Source organism: Hippocampus zosterae, chromosome 10 (genome assembly GCF_025434085.1).
Source record: "Hippocampus zosterae strain Florida chromosome 10, ASM2543408v3, whole genome shotgun sequence".
NCBI classification, from domain to species: Eukaryota; Metazoa; Chordata; class Actinopteri; order Syngnathiformes; family Syngnathidae; genus Hippocampus; species Hippocampus zosterae.
This window is the reverse complement of record NC_067460.1, coordinates 13,203,716-13,229,948: the sequence shown is the minus strand read 5'-3', so window position 1 is coordinate 13,229,948 and position 26,233 is coordinate 13,203,716. Positions and strand designations below refer to the sequence as shown.

General features: G+C 42.0%; 2 protein-coding genes across 2 annotated transcripts in view; one reads left to right on the top strand and one right to left on the bottom strand.

Annotated features, from left to right (window-relative positions):
* Positions 1-7,097, bottom strand: part of igsf10 (immunoglobulin superfamily, member 10) — a 10,417-nt gene extending 3,320 nt beyond the window's left edge. Inside the window, exons 1-7 of the mRNA XM_052078650.1 lie at positions 6,876-7,097; positions 5,891-6,137; positions 4,943-5,072; positions 4,447-4,837; positions 3,197-3,958; positions 1,422-3,119; positions 138-1,334 (exon numbers count right to left, since the gene is read on the bottom strand). Of these exons, the coding sequence (XP_051934610.1) occupies positions 138-1,334; positions 1,422-3,119; positions 3,197-3,958; positions 4,447-4,837; positions 4,943-5,072; positions 5,891-6,114 (4,402 nt within the window). The 5' untranslated portion in view covers positions 6,115-6,137; positions 6,876-7,097. The remainder of the gene's footprint in view (positions 1-137; positions 1,335-1,421; positions 3,120-3,196; positions 3,959-4,446; positions 4,838-4,942; positions 5,073-5,890; positions 6,138-6,875) is intronic.
* Positions 6,053-26,233, top strand: aadac (arylacetamide deacetylase). Its single transcript, XM_052078672.1, has 6 exons — positions 6,053-6,072; positions 19,761-20,339; positions 21,667-21,895; positions 23,076-23,145; positions 24,201-24,372; positions 25,382-26,233. The coding sequence occupies exons 2-6, from the start codon at positions 20,199-20,201 to the stop codon at positions 26,006-26,008; spliced, it is 1,239 nt and encodes a 412-aa protein (XP_051934632.1). The 5' UTR covers positions 6,053-6,072; positions 19,761-20,198; the 3' UTR covers positions 26,009-26,233.

The window sequence follows — 26,233 nt, the reverse complement described above, 5'->3', positions numbered from 1 at the left end:
ATCAACTTATAGAGTCTGCAATCGTTTTGTAACTTTTGATTTACGGGTACTATGATGCCAAGATGCTAAAAAGGCCATGGTGAAAAACAACTATAAACATCTTCCAACATACAATACCTGTCTATCCCTTTTATTACCTGTGCTTGTGGAGAAGCGTTTCCAGGATATGACTGGCAGTGGGTCTCCAACAGCTTCACATGGTAAAAAGGCATCTGAGTCCGTCAAAACCGTAAAACTAGCTGCATTGCCACCAAGTATTTTAGGTTTTCTGGTCATGAGCATAGTAGTTGGTTGAGTGCTGGCAACATTAGGGATGGTTGTGGCAAGTACATTTTTTACATTGTTTCTGTTGTATGTATAGATGTAGTCCGGTTCTCCTGTATATATGGTCATGGTCTCAAAAGAAACAGCTTTCTCTGTGTCCTCTTTGGCACCGGTTTCCACCGTAGGTCTAGGTCTTCTTGGAGCTGCTGTGTGACCATTCAGCGTCAGTGTCGGCGATCTGACATTATTGTGGATCCTGTTTTGAGTCGTCGCGTAAGCTTTCTCAAATGTAGGCATTGTGTTTAAGCGGATAAAAGGTGTTCTTGTAGTACAGGAAATGTCCGAGTTGACTTCTTTGGAAGCATAAGTCTGCTGCTCTGATATTTCTGCACTTCTGTCGAATTCCCTTGTTGGTGTATACATTGCAGGTTTGGAGGCACTCTTATGGGGCAATAAAGTAGTCTGGATAGTGTTTGCCATGGTTGTTTTCTTATTGTCAAACGTATTAGTTGTGCTTATGGCATACAATTTTGTATTTTTCAGTTTCTTTGAGGGTCTGTGTCCCTTAAATGGTCTTCTCCGTCCTTGGCGCCCTCTCTTTCCACCAGATCTTGGCCTGGTTGTAGGAAAATCATCTGGAAGTCCACCAGACCCATATGAAAATTCTCTCTCTGGATTTTCTCCTGGGGGTGGTTTGGTTGTAGGCGAGGAAGCAATAGTTTGTCTATGCATTGTTGCTTTAGCAGTGGTGAAGGACTTTGAGTAATAAGTTGGGCTCATTGTCGTTAGAGGCTGAGCAGTGGCCTTCAGAGTTGACAGGTCAAAATCTGCAGAGAACAAATCTTCATAGTCATCGTCAAACAAACTGACTTTTATTTCTGCTGTCTTGGTTGGAAATGGAACCTCAGATTCTGGTGGTAAGTGTGTGGTGATGGTGGGCAAAGTAGTTCGGGTTATAGCTGAAGTCTGAGGTACAGTCAATGTTTCGGCGGGGATTGGCTTTCTTCCATGTATCTTGCCAGTTTTGACTCTTGCCCCAAATTGTGTATTGGGAGTGGATAGTTCCATATCTGTGGTGGGGTGGAAAAAACAAAAATAGATCACTTGTTTTGCCAGTGTTACAACACAGTACTTCTGAAGTTAAAAAAAATGCTTACCTGTTCTCACTTCAATACTGTATGGTACTGTAGTATTCCGCTCAGATGGCCGTATGAGTTTATTGATAATGGATTGTATGTCACTAATTCTGTTGGGTTTAATGATTCTTCTGCGACCGTGGAACATTCTTCTGCGCCCACCTCCTCGACTCTTCTTGTGTGGGATGATGTGTATTTGCTGCTTGGAGATGATGGTGGATCCTAAAGGTGGGGATTTTATTGTTTGGGTGGTATGGAAGGTTATTTCATCTTCCCGCCTCTGTGTGGTGGTGACAGCTCTGATCGTGGATTGGCTTTCTGGATCCGAATGGACGAAAAGCTCCACAGGGTCTGTGCCATCCCTCATTGGAGTAACATTCGGATCAATGGTGAATGAGAACACCTCGGTGGACGTTTCTGGTTCTGAATGATGTTCTCCAGAATACTGGAGCTGAGTTTCTTGTGAATAATCTGTTATTTTGAGGGAATGAAGCTCTGTAGTTTCATCAAAACTAAAGACGCTTGAGTTGGGTGAAATCAGGTTATACAATGTAACACCTTTTCTCTCACTCTTAACTGGGGTGTTTGTGTATATGTTCTCTTGGATTGTCATATAATCTGTTGTCAGTTTTGCTCTTTCTTGACTGAAAGTGACGCCACTGCTGTTTTTTGTGACTTCTATTGTGTCCATGTTTTCCATTTCAAATTCACTACCTTTTTGAGAGTTATGTGTAGTGGGCAAAACTGTACCAAGTAAAATTAGATCATCAGGTACCTCACCAGAGCCATTTTCATTATCGTTTGACAAAAGAGTCTTTGAGTCTTTTACTGCCTTTCTTTCTTTAGTGGTTTCTTTTGCGCCATCTTGAGCTTTCTTCATGAATTCAGCAAATTTCTTTGGATCAATTTTCCTAATTGTTGTATCAAAGACCCTATTGCTAAATCCACGTCTTTTGCTGGCTGAAAACCTCCTTTGTCCTATTTGACCCTCTGAAATACCTTTTCCCCGTGACCTCAGTCTGGGATGACGTCGATCAGAAACAAAGGTTTTGGCTTCTTGAGTAGTTCTATCAGATGGTTTGTAAGAAGGGATGTCGCTGACGGTGCTTGTGTTGTCAGTTAAAGTTGGGTCGACCTGGCTCTCCATCTCCATGCCTGATCCGGTCTGATCAAATTCTTTGAATAGCTTAGAGCTTTCACTTGCTGTCACCTGAGAAACCAGGAGGTCAACTCCCAAGTGATTAGCAGCCAAACATCTATAAAATCCTTGGTCCCTCCTTGTAAAGCCCTCAATCACTAGGGTGCCATTCTCATACACCTTCTTTTTTCCTTGGGACCTGTCCAGTATTGAGTAGTCTGGGAGTATCCATTGTATTGAGGGCTTTGGACTTCCTAAACTGCTGCAATCAAAAAGAACATGTTCCCCTAGTTTCTGGGATACGTGGACACCATTGACACCTGCCTCCTCCACATCAGGAGACAAGACTGTCACTCGAAAAACCAGAATGTCAGCATCCAAGTAATTGGTGGCAATGCAGCGGTAGAGGCCCGTATCCGAGGCGTCTGCACCCCGCAGAGTGAGCTTTCCTTCAGCGGTGATTATGATCCTATTGTCCTCGCTGACATAAGGGGCTCGCACCTTGATACCATCTGGTAAAATCCACTCCAACAAAGGCTTTGGTTCTCCTCGGACTTGACAGCTCAACTGAACCACCCCACCTGCATGAAAAAAAAAATGTAAACGTAATAAATTTAACAAAAAATGTGTTATGCAATGAAAGTAACCCAATACTCACCTGTTATTATAGTTTGCTCAGTTTTGGTTTCATTGTCTTTCTTTATCATGGTCCAGGAATAGTGGTCTTTCTTCGGGATGGTGTTCTCCACCCGTAGCTTGACGACAGACCGGTACTTGATATGCAGAGTAGAGAAAGTTGTTGTAGTACGGTCGAGCTGCAATTGAACCTCACCTTGCATCAGCCAAGCAGGAACAGCTTTGATTTCAGCATCAATGTTTGTGTGTAGTTCATCCTCCCCCGTTTTCTTTTGATTATATCGGTACATCATTTCGGGACTTTTAGTCAACAACAAACCCCTCTCAAGGGTCATGGGAAACTCACTGTAGGCTGCCAGGATTTGCCACAAATGTTGGATATGTTCATTCTCAACGTTGCATACCAAATATGTAGTTATGGTAGAAATGAGTTCAGTGATATCGTCACCCCCCTCCTCTTCCATGGTAAGTGTGAGGTTTTCAAAATTAGATGGCCTCTGGACAGTGCATGACAGGCTAGCATCATTGTGAAATTGATCTGTAAACTTCATTTGAATGGAGCCTAGTGGAGCAATAAAGTCGCTTGGCGAAACTGGACTGAAGTCCCCTTCATCCAAGCTGATGTTTTTCTGCTTCAGATGGGGCTGGATCCAAGGTTTGGTACAAGTGAAGGCATCACGAGGAAGAAGGGAGAGGCGGCTCTTTTGGTAAAGGGTTGGATTTTCACAAATGGGACACAGTTGGCCTCGAGGATATCTTCGGTCCCGCTTACATTTTAGCACCCCTGGAATCATTCATATACAATTGTTAGTCTGTTGTAGAGAATAACTGATGCATACCTTTACCTTTCTTTGACTCTTACAGTCTCTCTGTATCTCGGTTACAAATAGCTGATGACAGTTTGTGACAAGCTAATTGGCCACTTCTCTGAGAGAACATAGTACACTGAAGTCGACCATTGATCAATTGATAGGCGTCATCTTGCTCTCATAATATCAAAATATCAAGAGCATTATTGGCCTGTTTAAATACCAAATCTATTTAGAATGAGAAACACTTGTTGGGACTTTAACATTTCAGCTCCTTGTTCGAGAACAGCAAGTGGAGCAAAAAATACTGACACATTCATCAGCTCGACAAAAGTTGAGAGACGATCAGTTTAAGTTCAACTGTAAAAGTTATATAGTTACTCTGCAGTTCATCCTGAAACTTCAGCCGTGAGCCAAATATCCCTAGCTAGAGAAAATGCATCACACAGGCTATTCTACTCACCAGTATGCTTCTGTGTCCATAGTGGGAACCAGTTCATACGACAATCACATGCCCATCGGTTGCCATGGAGAAAGAGGTTCTCCAGTTGGCTGCACCCAGAGAACACCTCCGCAGGCAGGCTAGTGAGGAGGTTGTCAGACAGGTGGATGGTCCTCAATGAGGACAACTTGAACACTTGGCTGTGTGTCAGGGTAATGAATGTGTCTGGGTGGAGCTGTTGCAAGTGGTTTCCCTCCAGATGGACCAACTGTAGATTAGTTAGGCCGTAGAAAGCCTCTGGGTTGATGAAGTCAATGTAGTTGTGGTCCATGTGGAGTCGCTGCAGACTTTCCATGCCTTTGAATGTCTGTTTGTTGAGCTCCTTGACTTTGTTATAGGACATCTTGAGGACCTTAGAGAATACAACCAACACATTAGAGTCATTGAAATATACATATTCTATTCTGAGCAAGACACAGCTATCCTCGTTTTGGTTACTCATTTTGAGGATTTTCACCTGTAATGATCGTAGATCCTGAAATGCTCTGTCCTCGATGCTGTGAATAAGATTGCTGTGCAGCATCAGTATTTCCAATTTCTTCAGACCCGAAAGAGCATTCTCTCGCAAGATAGTTATACTGTTGTACCTGCAAATGGAATATGATGTTCAATGGGGGCAATGTCATTAAATGTTATTATTTGTATGAAAGAAACTCGGAGATGTGGAATGGCCCTTTTGGTTTGGACTGAAAAATGAACCATGCTAAAGGTTAGCAGGTGTATAATTTCATTAAAAGGGCTTCCACACAGGGAGACTTTACATACATGCTGACAAGGGTACTTTCAGTTGGTTCAATAGACTCGGGTTTAGTTGAGCCTTACTTACATTGATCTCATTTGTTGGAGAATATTAAAATGCAACAGCTGCACTGGTGGAGTTTAATTAGAAGATCACTAAAGTTGAGGTTTTTTTAGTTTAGTTTTTTTTTTTTTGTATTGTGGTTTAGTTTTCTTGGTTGGTTCGTACTTTGTACCAGTAGGTGCCAGTCAAGCACATTTGTTAGCCACCCACCATAAAATTCTACCAGAAGAAGAAGGGGAAGTAGGCAGCTCATTAGCAAATGAGATGAGACACAGGTGAGTACACCTCTTACCTGTTCCTCAAAGGAGACAATGAGAAGGCATAGGCCAAATTGTGCCATGGCACTTCACAAAATGCATTTAATTAAAGGGTACCCACAGGTTTAAAAGGCTGTTTGAGTTTTCAAAGCTATTTTGTTGTGACATCAGCAAGTTGGGATGCATAGACAAAGTTATCTTGTACCTCCAGGTGCATCGTTTAGGTGAACTAAAGCACAGGCATGTCCCTCAAAAAATTACCGTAAGCATGTTTAAAAGCATTTTATTGATATAATTACCAACCGATTCAATCTGCTAAAGATTGCAGGGAAAAGTAGAATCTCACCCAAGGTTAATTCTTTCCACAGCTGGCAGGATGTGGGCAGGCACCACGTTCAGGTAACGAAAAGTGCAGTGCACTTCCACGGGCACGGAGCACACGCACGACGTGGGACAGTCGCCCCAAATGGGGGACACAGCAGCCAAGAGCACTAACAGAGACCCCAGGGAGAGCAAACACCTCCGCAGGTAAGAGCCTCTGCAAGCAATCATTGTGCACGGAAAACTCATTTGGCTCGTAAATTACAACCCACCTAGAGACAGGAAAGCACACTGTGGTCAGGATAACAGAGTCGACTAATTCTTTCCAAAGAGCAGTTAAATTGATTTCAAAGTTTTGAGCTCTTTGTGAAATTCAGACAGAAAATGGAGTAAATGTAGGCCAATCAAAAAAAAAAAATTATGGCTGTATTGAAAATTATTCAGGCTTCTTGAAAAAAAAATGTGTGGGTTTCTTGGCTGTGGGGGGTGATGATGTGTAAGTTTTAAAGAGTAAGTGAAGCTGTAGTCAAACAGCAACAGTTGAGTAGCCTGTTGAGTAACCTGCAATTGCCAGAATGAAACCGAGGCATATGAATTTAAAATTAAACGAAATGTGGTCAAATAAAAGCTACAGTTGGACAAATCCACCTTTTGGGTTACCTACTTCTAATTTGGCAAATTTGCTGTGTAAATTGCTCTTGTTTTATTGACTCATTACAAAAAAAGTTTCACTTTGCAAATATGACTTTCTGCCATGGTTGAATAATTGAATGCATGCGCTGCAAGTCTTCAATATAAAAATGGTGCACACCTTGCTACAATGACAAAAAAGGCACACGTTCCCCTCCGAAGGGGCTTCTTCTGTCATGAATACTGTAAATATTACTGTAAATATTACTAAGGAGCCTATATGTTTTACCCTGAAATCTACTTTTCATTAGTATGCTCTTGTACATGAAAACGGCGCTCTGATGGATATGCAGACAAGAATAATGTTATTTCACCCTCACCTGTACAAATATCTCTGTTGCCACGGTCCAAAACAAATTAAAGATTCAGTAGAATAAAGTGGTCCACTCTCAGTCCCAATAAGCCTCCAGATAGAATCCACAGATCGGCCTGCTGCATGTGGAGAGCATGTCTAAAGGAGCGCTTCAAGCCGAAACTTCTTTTTGGTCTTTTCAGCCCCAGGCACTCCCCCTCGCCTACCCTCCTCTTTGCAACCTGCCCGAATGTAATCCTGGAGTAGCTGTGAAATATAAGGCCTGCTGGAAAAAGCACACATCTGTTGGGAGTGCTAAACCTAGCCAAAATAGGGGAGCTGCTCATCGCTGCCAAGATCATAGTATTTCACTTATCTGTTTATATTTCAAGAGAGGACTCTGAGAAAAAAAGCAAAAGTTTAAAATTAATTTGTTTGAAATGAGTTTTTCTTTCATTCAGCTCTCGTGTGTATTAATAATTTGTTTTCATTTTTGCTTTTTTTTATGACAAAATAGTATTAGCAGGTTCCTCCATTCTTCTGTCTCATAAAATGTCACATAATACATACAGTATCTCAAGTATGACGTTCACATAGGGGTTGTTCAATACAATTTCTTTTCCAGACTGACACCAGGATGAATATTCCACGCTTGGTATCGTCACCGATACCAAGTAACCGATAACACCAGACCTTTTGAGACATAGTTTCCATCAAGCCAATGTCGGATCATTTTATAGAAAGAACATTCATTTATTTCTGACAATAGTCAGAAAAAAGTCACTCTGCAAAAGAGAACTTAAACTCAGAAAAAACAAAACAAAAAAAAACCGGAATCACCCTGGGAAATTTTTTTTCAAAATAAAGTTGGAAAATAGGGCTGCCGATACAGCTGAAAGTTTTATCACAAGATACGTATTTCATATAAACTGATGTTGGTATTATATTTTACCTATTCCAAATAAGAAAATAATAGATTAAAGATAAAACGAAACCATCCAAAGGAAAAATATAATTCATCTTTCAAAATATACTGTAGGTACAATGTGGTCCAATGAGTCGGAACTGAACTTTTGTGCCAGCATACCTGAGTCACTCAGTTGTAATCTCAATCCGTGAAAGAGGACACATTAGGGCTTCATTCTTTCACAATAACCATGTATGTTTTGCCTCGCCACGAATACTTGAATACGTTCCACATCCTCACTGTTGAATATCAATAAGTGAAGCAAATTTAACTCGACTTTGGACAGACCTGCTCAGCAACCTCAGCCTCTGCATTCTGGTCTAGGGGCTCTTTTCTTTGGTTGAAAGGCACATAAGAGATCTATTTATGGACGGGATGAACTTTCAGTCAGGCTGGAACCACAAAGGAATAAGCAAGGAGATCAGATAGCCTTCTCATAAACGGGTGGATGGATGATTCATGTGCATGGAATGAGGGGATAATGGGGATCTTTTATCTGTTGCTTCAGATCACTGGGAAGATTGGATGGCTCGTATGTTTGTGTCTCAGTTGTTGTTTGTTCCAACATCTGGATGCCGCGTCATTTTGATGGCAGTCTCCCTTCTCAGCACCTTCTTCCTTTTGGATTCAAGGCAGTACGGAAACCCATTAAGTGCTTCAGGTCAAACGTCGTCTCCTCTTTTTACTTTGACTTGAGCTCTTACCTGCTAATGCAAACACGCTCATCCCGCCTCCCCTCGCTCTCATCCCTTGCAGTCGGTTGTGATACAAGTATGAATAAATTCAATTATACAGGACTCAGGGTTTATCCCCTTGAGCCAAAGTGAATTTAATCTGCTAAAAGAGCTGATTTTCCTCCTTGCCAATGTTAATTATGTTCTGGCCTCAGTGGCGTCTATAAATGAAAAGTTAAGCCTATTCTTGGGTAGCAAAAAGAAGCTTGGAAGGCTGAGGAGGATGAATTGGGAATTGCATAGATTTGCATTTTTTTTTTCTTTTTTGGGTGTATTGGTGTGTGTTGGATAGGGGACTACGATGAAGCACGGATGTGATGTTTGTTTGTCCGTCTCCTGATCACGTTGCTGATTCTGGTTCAACTTCCTTTTTGGACAAGGACATTCATTCCGCTTGACTTCAATAATAAGTTGGGCAAAGGACCAGCTAGCTCTGTTGTTCTTTGAACAACGATACTCAAAATGTGGTCCGACTGTTACTTTTCCGTGTTTGCTTATTGTGACTCACTGCAGGAAAGTAAGTGCTCATTTTGCCTCCTTGTGTAGTCAGTCAAAGTGATGATTCAATAAAAAGTCAACACCAAGCTGGTAGGCTCCAAGGTGTACACGTGGACACATTCACTTAACTCGCCATCAAGGTGTAGCATTGTGCGACATCACACTGAGGGGTGAATCTGATCCTTTACAAAAAGGTAAGAAAAAATATTAGTATTGTCGCTCGTGCTACACCACTGAATACTGGATAGATGCCCTTGGATTGGATCGTGTAGAATGTTCCAGAAAATGAGTGTATACATTTTTTCTCGCTACTTGGTGCAGTCTTGAGTCTTTCAATGAAGTAGCACCAGTGTTGGAGAAGGATATCATCTTACATGGGCAGCCCCCTCAACATCCTCTGCCTTTTTCCACTTTTGTGGGAATCTGTCCTAATCATTAAATTTCCCTTGTTTTGCATGCGGTCAGTCTCACAGTAGCTGATTTCAATTTTCTACATTCTCGACCCAAGCCCTTCGAAAAGCTTTTTAAAAAGAGGGAGGTTGCAAAAAGTCTTGAATGTTCTGTAGCCCCCTCAGATAAATGCCACATGGCAGAATTAATTAATTCATCTTTGTTACCCGTCATTAATCTGGCATTTTGCGTTATCCTCACAAGGGCGGCGGGGCGTGCTGGAGCTCATCCCAGCCGTCTTTGGGCAGTAGGCGGGGGACACCCTGAACCGGTAGCCAGCCAATCGCAGGGCACGAACAACCATCCGCGCTCACATTCACACCTAGGGAGAATTTAGAATGTTCCATTAACCTGCCACGCATGTATTTTTGGAATGTGGGACTAAACCGGAGTATCCGTGGAAAACCCACGCAGGCATGGGGAGAACATGCAAACTCCTCACAGGGAGGCTGAAGCCTTCAAACCCTGCACCTCTACACTGTGAGGTCAACGCGCTGAACACTGGGCCGCCGTCATACACAATATGACGACTACCGACTGCTGTCAGGCTGATTAATAAAAAATAACAATCATAATAATAATAATAATGATGTGAAGAAAAATTGTAAATAGTACTTGTAAATGGGACGAATAAAGGATATCTTATCTTATCTTATCTTAATATACAATAAATTCATAATGCCCATAAACCCTTTCATTGTATTAAAATTTAATCATGAATCTCGATTTAAAAAAATTAACCTAAGCTGCAGTCGACATGAATATTCATTACGCATGGGAAGCCTTTACATTTACCCACTGATCTGTTAAGGGACTTCTGCAGGGCTATAGAAACCGGGAATTAGCTCTTATTTTTACTCTGAAACATTATTGGCGCACTAAAGTCACACCTGGCCCTTTTGGCATTGAACCCCTTCCTGCTTATATATAAACGGGTCATCCATGTCGGTGTGTGTAACTCGTGGTGGTACTACAACAGCCATGTCATGGTCACCGCCACTATGTGGGCTCTGCAGCCTGCTGCTAAACAAAGTCCGGGGGTTTGAGGCATTTGGAGTATTGTCTATTTTACTCCTCCGCAGTGTGCACGGAAACCAGATGGCTGTCACCTGTTTGACGGATTGTGCGCAATACCTCTCATCATGCCAGAAATATTGTGAACCAAAGTGGCCAGAATTTTGACAAATGAATTTGTTTTTTTTTTTGTTCCAAGGTTTTTAAAGAGAGGATCTTTGTTCCAGTGAGGAAAATTGATATCACTAGCATTGCCGACCAAACGTAGCCTTTAGTTCTTTTCAAGCAACACATCATGAGCTGCTCTTTCCTAGTTATTGGTTGAAAACATGAAACACAGAGGGGGATAGAACACCTGGAGCTGATCTGACAATTTGGTCTCTTATTTCAACTGTGTTTTTTCTTCAACTTTATGATCCTGTTCAAGTTGTTTTTCAGGCTAGAGTAGGATAAAGAATTTGGTACCCTTTTTTGTTGTTGTTGTTATTTTAGGGGTTGGATATGTTGTGACTGTTTGCTCCTGCGTCATGTTTCAGTTGCTGTGGTTCTTTTGTTTTGTTTCTTGGTCATATCGGCTTGAGTATCTAAACTTGAATTACTCTGTGACATGTCAGGCCGTTGAGCTTTTTCCCAGTGAGTGTCTCAGCTGTCTTCCGTGTCTTCTGCATCCAGCCCTGCTCAATGTAGTTCCTTTAGTATTTTCATAGATAGACTTTTACTTTTCCACTTCCGTATCATGTTTGCTTCTGGGTCCTAATTCCGCTACTCATGTGACAGAACATCTTGCATGTATTAATTAAAACCTCGTGATTCACGAGGACCTTTTTCATTGTACTCGTTCTACCTGAAGACAGCCTGGTTCCACCATGCAGTCCCTTTTCGATTTCCCCTTTTGGGAGCCGTGCACATGCCCATTTCCTAGTTTCAAGCAAGCTAGACACAGCTGCCGCAAAATCATAAAAATGCAATACCTGTACACAGTTTTACAATACTTACCATAGTTACAATTTCATCATGTACCCGTGGTTGAATCATTTACTTATTTAAACCTTGTTTTACAAATATTTAAGAGCCGTGCACATGTCACTGGTTTCATTCAATGAGTGCCAGTCCCTTGTTTCAATACTGTATATCCACTTTCCTTTGGAAACCTGTAATGTGACAGCGGCCATCAATGCTCTTGCATTGGGCCTTACAGACGAGACCAATAACAAAGTTCCACTGCCTGGTTTGACCCTGAGATGAATGGCAGTGATCGTCATTCTTTTACATAGTTGATGCTGTGGTGAAACACAAACAATACCCGCATTAAATTGTACTGTTGGCTTTAACATTACAATTTTCAATCTGCTGCTGCATTTTGTTGCGCTTTGCAAAAACGACCCTCACCGATTATTCATACGCTCTTGATTTATCTTTGCCTCTTTCGCCTGTGTTACTCTCCTGTTTTGTATTACCAGCCTGGTTTTATTGAGCTTTCTGATGTATGAGCAAAAAGCGCAAAACTTAATGCTCAAAACTTCTTGCCGTGCTGTGTGGCAATAGCCAATAGACATTCCATAGATTACTGTACAACCAGGTTCTCCCTTCACTTGGACATCATGCAGTAAGTTTCTGATGGCCTTGGGGATCCTGCACCATGAGCACAAAGCTGTTCTCTGCTACCTTCATATCCGCCGTAAATTCTTGCCGAGTGGTCACCGGCATGCCGACAGTTCCAATGAAACCTGTGCAGTTCATCAGCGCTCGTATGGGATATAGAGGGCCCAACGGTTTTATATAATGGTGCTATAATCCTGTCAGTTTGTCATCGGCACCATATCATACACATGGGCTAGCCCCGGAACTACAGATGTTATTTCAGCCATCCTCTTATTTGTCAGATCACCTAAATTAACTGACATCAGGTCCCCCTATATTAGCCATTAACCTTCGCATGTCAATGAACGGCTGAAGGGCTTGACTGAGCATTGTACCGCTAAATACTGTATGCTGGAGTTGATGGTAAGAAACATGAAAGTATCATGCGTTCCCTCCCCATCTTGTACAGCAAACCATTCACATTTACCCAATTTGATTACATTTGTGTGTCATAATGTTGCCATTAATGGTGGAGCGCGCTACCTTGATGCTTCTGAAAATGTCAGTCTTAAATTGAAAACTTTCAAATGGACATGTACACGTCTATTTCGATTCCCAAGAACGATGCTATTTTGTAGAAGGATTCACAGCACAGATGAATTATCGCAGAGTTTGGTAATGGCGCCATCTGCTGGGCGCAAAACCACACAGTAATTCTTAGCAACGTCATGTACATTTCTTTTCAATCAAATATCAAGTTTTAATTTGGACATCTTTTACTGACCATCTTTTTTTGCGACTGAATTTTTAAAATCATGTGTAGTATGAGTATTGAGAATTATAGTGTCGCTATTATGACAGTTATGCTTTATATCAGTCAATGTATTTATCATTGATTTACGGTTCTGCTACCTTAGAATAATGATCATGAATCACAACTTAATTCTCAAGAATTTATTTTTGAAAACAATCTCATTAAGGAGAAAAGGCTCGCCTTTGATTAATTGTATCTCGACACAATATATTATGTTGGAAAAGAACAATTCATTTGCCCTGTGTAAGTGGATACACTTAGTCTTCTTTGTGGAATCAATGTCTGCCGATAGCAGAGTTCATGTGGATTGAGGTGAAAGACTCCAGCATTCCTGATCACATAAGTGTTGCGCAGCCGTCGACTGATAGAGCGCTAATCCCCTTCGGTTTCTTAGAAGCAGTCCCATGATCATGAGGCAGCTTGTTGAAAGAAAAATACATCTTAAGGTCCATGTTGCTGCTCCTGCTGGTGCGGTCCCTGGTCTTGTAATCCTTCTGTCAGTGTTGGGTATATGCTACTTGGAAAATGATGTGTGCTAAACTCCAATTTATTGCTCCTTAAATGAAGTTTAGCTACACTGAAGCTACCCACTGGAATATTATAGCGAGCTAAGCTACCATAAAACGACAAACGTCGGACAAAGTGATGTTTTTGTCGAATGTCAGTCCAATTTACCCTGTCAATGAATTAGACATTCTAGTTTTGTCCCTTGGTGGTATAAATAACACTGAATTCTAAAATCGTTGGATCCTCACACATCTCATGACCACTGTAAAGCAGGAGAGGTGGATGGAAAATTTGGAAAAATTGTACTCTGGTAACAGGACTGTTACTTTAAAACAAAAGGACTCAAATGTCAAAAGTAGTACTCCAAATAATTGCTCGTCTGAACTTTATTTGATTAAAAAAACAAAAAAACAAAAACTACTCAACTATGTAACTGGTGTGTAACTTGATGTTAATTTTTTTCATGAGTTAAAAATGAATATATTATTGGTGCAACAAATCCAGCCATTGTCCAACTGTAACTAAAACAATCAATACAATATTTAATATATAAAATAATAATAATGAAACGATTTATTTTGCATTCTACAAGAAGGACCATCAAAGGAGAACTACTTGCTGTGCGATTCTATGAAGTCACTTTGCTCTTTAAGCTTGTTGGGGTGGGTCCTCTGTTGACAGAAAAAAATATCCGATTCAGTGGCCTTTAAAACGACAACAATACATGCATGGCGTCTAACAGAAGAAACGTTTGCTTGATTTCACCAAAATGACTGCATGAAAAAGACTCCTGATAAGTTGATAAAGTATACGTTTTTAATAGCTCATGCAGCAGCATGGAACATAAGATGTATCAGGTACCCAAGTTGCAATTCAACCATGAATTGTGTGTGTGTGTGTGTGTGTGTGCGCGTGTGTGTGTGTGTGTGTGTAAATCGTTATGATTGAGAAACGCATATAAATGTATTGTCTCCTCATCTCCGTACAGTTACACAACAAACTGATGAATAACTTTTGAAATGACAATTCAAGCATAATAGTTTTTTCAAGATACTGCAAAAAACGGTTTGTTTGTTTGGGGCGAGGAACAATGCTTGCATTATCCAGATATTGGCTACGTGATGATTTTAGTTTTTTGGCACAAATTTAAGCAAGAGTCATGGAAGTTGATGCTAATTATTTGCTTTTCCCTGCCATAAATATATATATATATATATTTGACACCTCTGGCCTACAGCATTCATTCAAAGATCCACATTTAACAGTTTGGTTACACATGACATAACAACAGTTAGCATATGTGCAGCCCAGAAAGTAAAGAGCCATAGAAATATTATTTTAAACTTACTTACTTACTTTAAATAATTTTTCAAAAAATTACCGCAATGCTCTTTCTCATGTCAGACGTTGTGCTTTGCTAAGCTGAAATGTCCACATTTTGGGCAGAACAAATGCATCCTCCGAAGGCCAAATATGAAGGCCAAGTGACGTAACTTCAAGTGTGCCTCGACCACATCCCATTGTCTTGGAATCTGGCCTTTTTTTCCATGGAGAAGGGCCTTGACCGAAGGCTGATTCGAGCACACCTCCGTAGCCTCCATTGCTCTGCTCTTTTTCGACACTTTCTATCAGCCGAGCATACTGCCGCCATCTTGCAGTGGTATAGAAGACAGTCAAGTGAATGTCACCAGGCCTGTCCAAATTGGCCAGTCAGCCATGGTCTGTGCAGTCACCGCAGGCTATACGAAGAGGACCCAACCTAGAAACTTGGACACGGCTAATGACGACGGATATATTCTGAAATTGTTATTTTTCAAACACCTAAATGTAATTATTGGCCTAACGTGAGGCCAGGGGTATTCTTGTTGAAACAGAGTATTGCATGCTGATGTATCCTTTACTTTTTCTGCCATTTTTCACGGAAATGAAGCATGGAAGATGGTGAGAGTGGAGGAGCGTGAATGCACAATTTGGGTTGGACAGGTGTGAGAAGAGTGGATAAGGATCGGCAACCAGCATGGTAAATGCTAATTACAATTCAATACCTCCCGATTGATATTGCGCTTTCACAACAGCTACAGCTGGAACAAAGCACTTTACATAACAGTTAACATAAAGTTAAATAAAAAAACACAACACGTGGCATAAAAACAAGGACAGTTGTGCAATCTGAACCGCTCTACTCTCATACACTTGGTTGTTTGAAGAAGTTCGAGGAAAGTATCAAAGTGACTGGTTGTTTCGATTTGAAGCCTTCAAATCAAATCCAGTTGCTTGGCCCGCGTTTTGATTTTATCAGTCACTCATCCGTCTGTTCATTTGTTTTTGGTAGGGTCAAGAGAATTTCCTCGGTGTTTCCATTAACTGAATCCAGAATTTCGTTAAATGTTTGATATTCAGGCGGCCCGGTAGTCCAGTGGTTAGCACGTCGGCTTCACAGTGCAGAGGTACTGGGTTCGATTCCAGCTCCGGCCTCCCTGTGTGGAGTTTGCATGTTCTCCCCGGGCCTGCGTGGGTTTACCCCGGGTGCTCCGGTTTCCTCCCACGTTCCAAAAACATGCGTGGCAGGCTGATTGAACACTCTAAATTGTCCCTAGGTGTGAGTGTGAGCGCGGATGATTGTTCGTCTGTCTGCCCTGCGATTGTCTGGCAACCGGTTCAGGGTGTCCCCCGCCTACTGCCCGAAGACAGCTGGGATAGGCTCCAGCACCCCCCGCGACCCTAGTGAGGATCAAGCGGTAAGGAAGATGAATGAATGAATGAATGAATGTTTGATATTCAGTGACTACAAACTGCCACCCCAGTTTGGTGGTATTTGTCACCAACAAATAGCTCAATTTTCACAAGAACGTTATTCTGATTTGTATTTCTAAATATCATTTATTAAACGATTTAAATGGGTTAAATAGTTAGTGCGTCGACCTCACAGTGCAGCGGTGCAGGGTTCGGCTCCCGCCTCCCTGTGTGGACTTTGCACGTTCTCGCCGTGCCTGTGTGGCTTTTCTCCGGGTACTCCGGTTTCCTCCCACAATCCAAAAACGTGTATGGCAGGTTAATGGAACACTCAAAATTGTCCCGAGGTGTGAGTGTGAGCGTGGATGATTGTTTGTCTCTGTCTGCCCTGCGATTGTCTGGCAACCGGTTCAGGGTGTCCCCCACCAACTGCCCGAAGACAGCTGGGATAGGCTCCAACACCCTTGTGACGATAAAGCGGACCGGAAAATGGATGGATGGATGGAATTTCATGGAAGCCAAAGTTTTCAACCGCAACTGTTTCTTATCACGTCAAAAAAATGTTCTCAGTACCCTTGAACTTGGAATAGAATCCCCCCTCCTTGACATGCTGCTATAGCGTCTCCTCTGCAGGAGTTCTGCGAATTCAAAAGTTTGAAAAATGTTTGCCGCTGAGGCGGGACTTCACCAGTGGCTTTCGTAATTCTTGAGATGTCACGTATGGCCTACGGGGAGGTTTAACTCGTGAAATTGCTAGTAAAAGATGAGCTAAGTGCACGTTTTAATTAATGCAAGAACACTCTTTCATCCCCAGCAGGGTATTCGGTGTTGACGCGGCATTCCGCAGCAGGGCTCAACGCGGAAAACATCCACTCACACGCTCCTTGACACACTTCGCCAGAACTTACGCAAGAGTGAAGGGCTTGATGAAAGATTGAGCAACCGAACGAGGTGGTCGCCTCAGAAGTGTGGAGTGAAGGACGGTGGTTGAGGAGTCGGGGGATCTTCTCGAGTGTCTGAAGAACAGTTTTGTATTCAGAAAAGTCATTTACTATTCCAGCGCTTTACCGACAGCAGCGATCTAGTTGGAAGCTGCAGTTGATTTCTGTTGGCGGGGTACTGGCCAATTTGGGAATAATTTGACCCGTAAGTAAACAAAAACTTACATGGATGCTGATGGTCTTTGAAAAACGGAACCAGTAAAATCTAGTTTGTCCAACTTGCAAGCATCAACTGTATTTTCTTTGGCGTTTTTTGTTGTTGTTGTTTTTTTTTGGCCAAATTGGCAAACGATAAGTCTGGAGTCCAGTGAAACAAATTACATCCATAATAATACATTGACATAAGCGTCATTTCACACAAGCCCTGTCAGAGTCTAAGTACTATTGACCGGTGTCATGTCAGTTTCGAGATGACTGCCTTTTGCCAGGTGGATGATTGAGCAGAAATGTTGATTCCTACTCCCTGTTTTTGTTGCCTCTTCCTATTAGATGTAAGGAATTCCAGTTGCTAATGACCAACTTTGACTGAAAAATATGAGTTGGATCTCTGATGGTAGTGGTGTTGGGGGGCGGGGGGGCGGGGGGTGCATTCAGGTAAGGTGTTAATCACTTGGGCTCAGCTCTGGTGCATGCTTGTCACTTATAAAGGATTTTTTTCAATGTAACATCAACCTCCGCTCTTCACGCAGCATAGTGACATCCACAGCCCGCAAATAGTGACAATTCGCATGTAATTGACATGCACATTGGAATGCAGGAGGGCATAAAACAAAATTGAATTCTTCGACCAAAAGAGAGACAACAAAAACAATTAATCACATTCGAGATACATTTTTCCACGAAAACATGGAGAAATTAAAAGGGAGGCGGACGGGGACCAAAAATACACTCGAATTTAGAGGTAAATGGGGGTGGCGGGGCGGGCTGAAAAAATAATCAGTGAATCTGCAAATACCTGGATGCTGAACCCCGAGGATGCGTCGACTGTAGAGTCATCCCCGTCCATTGTGGATCTAGATTCTAAGTCAATGTTTTTTGTCCAGTTAAATTCTAACGCTCGTCTATTTAGATTGTAACTCCACTCATGGCCACGAGATGGGAACACACAATTTACTTTGACAGAGCGTAAATTTGAAAGAATATAGTAGCAGGGAGTTATCAGCACAGCATAGTTTTGTTTTTTTTTGGGGGGGGGGGGGTCGTCAAATCATTGCCATCCCGTGTATTTTTACTTTTTATGCCTAAACGCGACAGTTGTACTTGATTTTGGAATGTACAACTTTGTGCGTGGTGGTTGACGCTTTTGGTTTAAGTTTGTTAGTTTGAAAAATCCAGATATTAACCGAACAACCTATTTTTTTATTTAGTTTTTTTTTCAATTGAACGTCATCTGCGGTAAATATGCTATCCAAGACATGAAAAAAAACAAAGGCTGTAGGTTCGTTTTATAATGTACATCTTCGGGCATGATTATTGATGTACATTGTGAGATAAGTTTAAAATAAACAGGACTTATTTACTGTAAACACAGATTGTTACACGTTTTATTTTTATCCATCTCTTGCCGTCAATGTATAATGCATTTATTTGTTTTTCAAGACCATAAAAACTGTAAAACGCTGTGAAAAACATGCGTAGGATATTTCCATATCATAGATTACACCTGTGACGGAAGGCAGGGGTATTTTTTTATCAAAGTTGTCAACGCATTAGTCGTTTAACTTCAGCTCGTGTGACGATTACTGTTGCGTATTGCCCGGAGTCATTCTTCATGAATGTTAGGAGTCTTTAAAGTGTCAGGGAACAGCCTGTTTAATAAATGCTTCATGGTGAATTTTAGACTGTGGAATATTTATTCACGATATTAGGAGTGACAGAAAAGTTTCAAATCCAAACCGCAAGTTTTCACTTTCGCAGGGATTCCTCTCGAATGCATTTTTTCCACAGCCTTCTGTGCTTAACTTCATGCACTCTTCAAAAAAAAAATGTTTCCCTGATTTTACCATCATTAACCATCTGGATGTCGTGCCTCCCTCAAAAATGTCCCTTTGATCACCATCTTGAGTTTGGGGTGGGCGGTGGGGGGCAAAACAACAACATCTCACGGAGGCAGATCGGGTGAATTCGGCAAGAGTCTCCTCGGGAAATGATTAAGTGTCAGATACTCAAGGCATGGCGAGTAGGCGAATTTGCATGCTGAGGCAGCCACAAGTTATCCTGCTGCAACTTTTGCCGCAGGATTTCTTTGTAGATGGAGGAAATTCATAGTTGGGACTGTTAGACTATGTCACCCCACTCTTTGGACTTTTCGAACATCTCTTATAAATCATCACCAATTTTGTAATGATCCATCTGCAAGGACAGATGGGTTTTTTGTCCGGGGGTTGGAGGATGAGTAAATTTTTGCTCATGTCGGGTCCCCTCGAATAGTTCACTGCATTCTTAAGAAAAACTAATTTGTCCAAATAACCCATCGCCCATCAATGTATGAATGGCATCCGCTGCATGAGGTTTAATAATCCCGTTTACAAGAGGAAATACCTTTTTTTTCCGAGAAACCTCGATCATGATGAGACTTGTTTGATAACCCGATTGTTTTTTTCCTCCCCCCCAGCGCGCGCCTTCGGCAGGACCTGTTGGGCCACTAATTTCAACACTTTGGCCTCAGTTGCACCTTCACACAAGTTCGCTGGATCCAACCACACGTGAAAGTTGTATCTGATCCAGAGCCCCCTGAAGAATTCGCGACCGCGGCCAATGTGGGACGGTTCCTGCCTCGTGAGCGCGCTCGTTTTGTTGTTGTTTTTTTTTGTCATTGGCCCTCACTCAACTGCCCCTTGACCGCCACTCCACGCTCATACAGAATAATATTTCGACTCTCTTGCTGAAAACCACGAAATGGCACCAATGGCGGGCAGCTAAAAAGGAGAGGAGAGAGGGGATATATAATTTTTTTATTTTTTTTTTTTGTGCGCGTGAGTCAAGTCGCGCCTTGCAGTGCTTGGGTCAACACTCTTGAGTGGTGTCGTCTCTCCGCAACGCACGCTGCACGATGAGGCTGGGAAGCATCATTTTATTCGTGGCTCTCTGCTCCTTCAGCGCTTATTATGTTTATGAGCCCATTCCGGAGGATATTGACGAGAGATGGAAACTCATGCTGACCAACACTTTCTTCCGAAGTCTCAGCCACCTGGTAAGCGCTCGAATTAGTTTCCACGCTTTAATTCGAACTTTCAAACGACTGTCGCGCTCGTTTTTTTTGTCATTAGGATAAAATATTATGTATTCAAAACGCCTTATTTTCTATTTCTTGTGTGGTGTTGGGTAGAATCAGAACAACAGGTGTAAAGGTCTGAAAATTTTCGTACACAGCACAGCTGAAATGATTAGTCGTAACTTGTATGTTATTGTCATTGGGAGTTGGAGCAAACTAACAAAAAGCTTTATCATCAAAACGATATAATACAGATTTTTGCACCATCAATAGTCATGTCAAGTGTATTTGTGCTTTATTTTAGTTCCTACCATAATATAACCATTCAAAAAATACCATCAAATGAGTTTCTGTATTGTTGGTCAGTTCTTACGAGTAATGCACCGTCTTGTGTTTTGCTGATGTGGTTGTACCAAGCGGGTGCAACAGATTATATCAAATGCTAATCCATGTGTAGTATAGTCCTGCTCACACCTTCTAATAATAGAGCCTATTAAGGAAACTGCATGCGGTATACTGTTTCTTATCCACGCCTGGGGTTATTAATATGACCATTTTTGAATTCGCGTGCCAATTTATTTGTGAGAAAATGAATCCGTGAAGGGTATGAATGTGACTGGAATGTTTTGGTTGATTATTTTTGTAATATATATTTTTTACTTCTATGAATTGTCCATCATCAAAACGGTGTTTGTTAAAGCACAAATATTTTAAAGAGGCTTTCCCACTAAAGTTCAGAGCTACCAATTCAAGCGTCACGCAGAAGGCGACCTTTTAGTAGCATATCATCTGATAAGGCTCATAACAACTTCAACTTCCCCCTCATAAATTTCAGTTACATTTGATCTTTACCCTTACATATTGATGTTCCTTTTCCAAACAACTGACAGAAGGAGCATGTGGTCCCTCCTTCTGTAAAGACTTTAGCAGTCTGTCGTGTGAAGTGTCAATCTTGTACAAGGAAACTTTCTTCCAAACCGACCGGATCGAGATGAAAGCACTGTGCTTTGTCAGTGGGTGAGGTGGGGGCTGGCGGACTAATTAATTTTGGGTTTTTCTGAACAGATTCTATTGTAAATAAAATTAGAAAGGAAATGGAACAATATATACCTATTTTTGTATTATGGGCAACATTTAAATATGGGGTTCTTTTAAGGTTGTTTTGCCGATTTTGTTAACCAGTCAAAATAATCTGCCATTTTTATTGCTCTTTGGTTGGCTAAATTTAGGAATAGTTCCAAATGATGGTGTTAACGGTACCTTTGGTAATTCCACAATTATACCCTTGCTTCATTTTCCCTTGCAGGCAGACTTCAGTGAATTGTTAGGGCTGAAGGACTACATGGGAGTGATGTACTTCATCACTCTGATCGAAACGATTGTGCCTGTTTCCGACGAACACGTTAATGTGACGGTGGAGAATTTCGACGGGGTGGAGGTGGTGCTTTACCAACCCACGCAGCAAAGTGGCAACACGGAGCTCAGGAGGGCTGTCATATACCTGCACGGCGGAGGATGGTGTCTGGGGAGCGCTTGTAAGTAAATGAACACACTCTCAAAAAAAAAGAAGAAAAAAGCGGCCAAGATTATAGCGACATCTTATCACGGATAATTACGAAGCTGTCAATCACAGTACAGTACTTGAATTCCTGAGGAAATAACATGCCGTCTGTTGGAGCGGTGGGTACCTCGAAGGGGTGCCTGGCCTCGCTAATCCAGAACCCTGAAGACACACCGTTCAGTTTGACACATGTCATGCTGTTCTTGCAATCTGTTTGTCCTGGGTGTTTGAATACATGTATTTGATCTACAATGTGACTACGAGGTAATTTTAATTTGTTTTGAATAGATGAACAGGATTGGAAAAAATTCCTGAAGTTCCTCTTTGTATATACATAATAGTGGCTTAAAAAAACGCTGCCAATAAGAAGTTTCCTTAGCAAAAGACTTCATGTAGCCGAGCTTCCTATCCTTGACTTCATCTTCTTTCAATCTGATGGAGAAAGACAAACTTCATATGATCATGTTTTAAAGGTTCATCTCAGCATATGCTTGATTGACCTCGAACGGCATGTTCTTACAATGGAGCACACAGAAAAAAGGGCCAGCTTGAGCTGAATAAAGCCAAGTCCTCACTAACTGATGTCGGCAGGAAGGTTCAACTTTGAGAGGGCAGCGTGATAAGCCATTGTTTGTAGCGAGAGATGTTTTGGCCTCTGAGGGGCGTATCAGTGGGCTGGGTTGAGAGGGGTGACATCTGAAGAAGGGAGTGTTTTTCTGATATATCATTTGTAATTGGCATGCACAACCAATAGAAAGGTTGGCAGAGGTTGCAGGGGTCAGTGGGGAGCGCTCACGGAGTGGCTTCGTAGGAAACTGCGCCTCCTGCCGAGAGAAAAGACCATCTCTTCCTGAGTCTGTTCAACTGTTCGAGTGAACAACTGACACAATCGCAAACTAGTAGTGACTAAATTAACAGCGCCCCTGCTGGTTACAGCCAAGTAGTGCACCACAATTTTTGCATTAATCAGTTCGCTAAGCACCGTCTTGATAAGTTCAATGGAACGGATAATTTCAAATGTCTTCAACATCTATAGTTGTATATCTCGAGAGCTTGGCCTTGGAGACTCCAGTGGAGGAGCACTACTTAACAGGTTCATCTCTGTGCAGCGAACAGCGGTTTATGTTGCTCTGTGTTCTGTCTCTCTTCCACAGACATGAGCCCTTATGATCTGCTCGCCAGAAAAGTTGCCACTGAGCTGAATGCAGTGGTTCTCTCTGTAGAGTAAGTATCTGACTTAAAAAGGCCAAAACACAATTTGTCTTGGTTGTCTCCAGCTATTCACGAGGGGTTGGCAGAGGGTCGGCTAGTGAATAGTGAACAATTCTGTAATTAACAACCATTGAAATGCATTGACGGAAGGAAAAAAAATTATAAAGATTTAATATACAATCTCCACCCACCCCCCCCCCAAAAAAAATGGCAGTAAAAAAAATGATGAAACCAATATGCAAACCTGCGGGTGCTTCACTGTGATTATACAGGGTTCAACTCTAAACTCAACTAAACTATAATGCCTTTGCATGTGGGCAAGGAGAGTCAAAGTCTCAATGCAATTTCAAATGTACGCCTGTTTTTTCTCTCGTTAGTGATAACCTGGATGGAAGTGTGGATGCAGTGGAGTCGGACTAAATGGAGTCCAAGCTTTGTGCTTTGAATGGTGCACATGATTTGCCTTGTGATATTTGCCACACACACGGGAGATTTTTAAACATGGATGATTTGTATCATTACTTGGCCTCAATGTGATACATGTTTGTACGAATTTGTAAAGTGTTGCTGATGTTTCAATTTAAGTGCAGGCACTCTAGACTTGATTATATTTAATGAATTTCTCTTGTGAGGAACAGTTTCGTGGCTCATTCCAAAATTTCACAATTTGAAGGTCAGCCATTTTATTTCTTTTTTAAAGAGTGAAGCCTCGTCGGTCAGTATTTCAGGCCGATCCACGTGGGTTCAGTCTGTCCTTCATTGGCGCTGGTCGGTAGTTGTCAAACATAACACCACACGGATTCTTATTTATTATTTAAAAATCATTTGGCCGCCTGTCATGCATGCGCTAAGTGTGTTCCCAATGCCGCTCGGCTGATTCTGACCGGACTGGTTGGGCCTGAAATACTGACGGACGAATGCACCGATGAATGCCCAACTCTACTTGTTAATGTGACAAAATTAAAAGATGACATCATTTCACTGAATTAAAAGCTTAGAATTTCAATCAGGTGGGGAATGTCGGCTTTCTCACAGGACATTGGTCAAGTTACTTTCTCTCCTTCCAGGTACCGCCTTGCCGTCGCTCACCACTTCCCTGTTCCGTATGAGGATGTCTATCGTGTTGTCAAGTATTTTCTCCAGATGGGGGTGCTTGCCCAGTATTCGGTGGACCCAGGACGAATTGCGGTGTCTGGGGACAGCGCTGGGGGGAACCTGGCAGCCGCTGTGTCCCAACAGGTACATGAAGTTATTACCTCCTGGTTCACAAAAAGGCGAAGTGATCACGGTCAGCATATACTGCGGTTAAACATGTTCAACCAACGCAAAACCTTAGACCACGCTTCACGACTAAATTCGTAAGTACATGCCATTGCTTAGTACTTTTACGCGGTTTGTTAAATTTTACAGTATTTTCCGGACTATAAATCAGTTTGTTTTATAGTTTGGCTGGGGGTGCGACTTATACTCTGGAGCGATTTATGTGTGAAATTATTAACACCTGATTATATCATTTCACCTGTTATTTTCACATTAAACCACAAGAGGGCGCTCTCGGCCCGTGTTGATAAATCAACGATATATCTAACGTAAGCGACGTAGAAGAGGAAACCCTGCATCTTCTACCTCCGGAGTTGGTGGAGTTGCTTTAAAGTGACACAGAGGATGAAGATTTCATTAGATTTAGTGATTTGGAGTGAAACTGATAAGTTAGCATGTTTTTTATGCGAGCACGTTCGTATACCGTACACTTATTCAGCCTGTTATTTTATTTTAATTTTAAATTGCCTTTCAAGATGACAACTTCTACTCCAGTGCGATTTATATACGTTTTTTTCCTTCTCAATTATGCATTTTTTGGCTGCTGCGACTTATAATCGGGAGTGACGTATAATCCGAAAAATACAGTACATGCCATCGCTTTGTACTTTTACGCGATTGGTTAACTTTAATATTGGAGCGGTCATGTTCGTTCATGTCATGCCGTCTTTAAAGTCAATTTCACAGCTTATGGAGGCCATTTGTGACCGTGCGTGAAGGGCATAGCGGCGAGCGTGTTAGTTTTGGCTCAGGGCTTCATGAATCATGTTGGCTTTTAATAAGCGGTTATGTGAAATCGCTGTTCTACAAATAAACAAGGGGTAAGGTGATGCAATGCGTTGCTGTCATCAGATATTGTTGGTCGCTTCAATACGATATTAGCTTTTTTTTTTCTTTCTCCCTCCCTCACACCCCCAAATCTTTCCAGTTACTGAAGGACCCAACACAAAAAGTTCAGTTGAAAGCCCAAGCCCTCCTCTACCCTGTGCTTCAGGCACTGGACCTCAACACGCCGTCTTATCAACAGAATCAAGACATGCCCATTTTGCCACGCACCCTTATGGTCCGATTTTGGAGTGAGTACTTCACCAGCGACAAGGCATTTTTCAGAGCCATGATGGCCAACGCCCACAACAACCTCGAGTCTTCCAGCTTGCTAAAGTTCGTCAACTGGAGCGCCTTCCTGCCCGAAATGTATCATGGAAAATACCATTATAGTGTCCCCGCTGTGTTGCAAGGGAAGGCAGGGCAGTCGTTTGGAACCGATGGAGCTTCCCGATCCTTAGCTGACCCAAGGGCGTCTCCTCTGCTGGTTCCGGACACAGCCTTGCACTCTCTACCCAAAGCCTACATCCTGACATGCGAGTACGACGTCCTCCGAGATGACGGGCTCATGTACGTCACGCGTCTTCGCGCCGCCGGCGTGGACGTGACGCACGAACACTACGACTCGGGCTTTCACGGAAGCTTGATGTTCACGGTGTGGCCGATGGACTTCCGCATTGGTCACCGCATGATGGACAACTATTTGAAATGGCTCAAGGAAAACTTGTAAAAAAGAACATTGGGAAAGATCTCTCTGGTATTTGTCACATCTTTGATGCGAGATTATAAATACATACTGTAGTTGTTTGTCTTCTTTTTTTTTTTTTTTTTTTTTAATTCCGGAGAGAAGACTCTTGGCTTGAGGATTTGACGTCACATCTTGTACGTTTTGTGTTCCCTTGAGATTCTCATTTGGTTTTTCCCCACCACATGCAATAAAAGTTACCTGATTAGG

Coding starts and splice junctions, on each gene's coding strand:
- aadac (XM_052078672.1), top strand. CDS start 20,199: ATGAGGCTGGGAAGCATCATTTTATTCGTGGCTCTCTGCTCCTTCAGC. Junction 21,896..23,075: donor ATGGTGTCTGGGGAGCGCTT/GTAAGTAAATGA, acceptor TCTCTTCCACAG/ACATGAGCCCTTATGATCTG. Junction 24,373..25,381: donor CAGCCGCTGTGTCCCAACAG/GTACATGAAGTT, acceptor AAATCTTTCCAG/TTACTGAAGGACCCAACACA.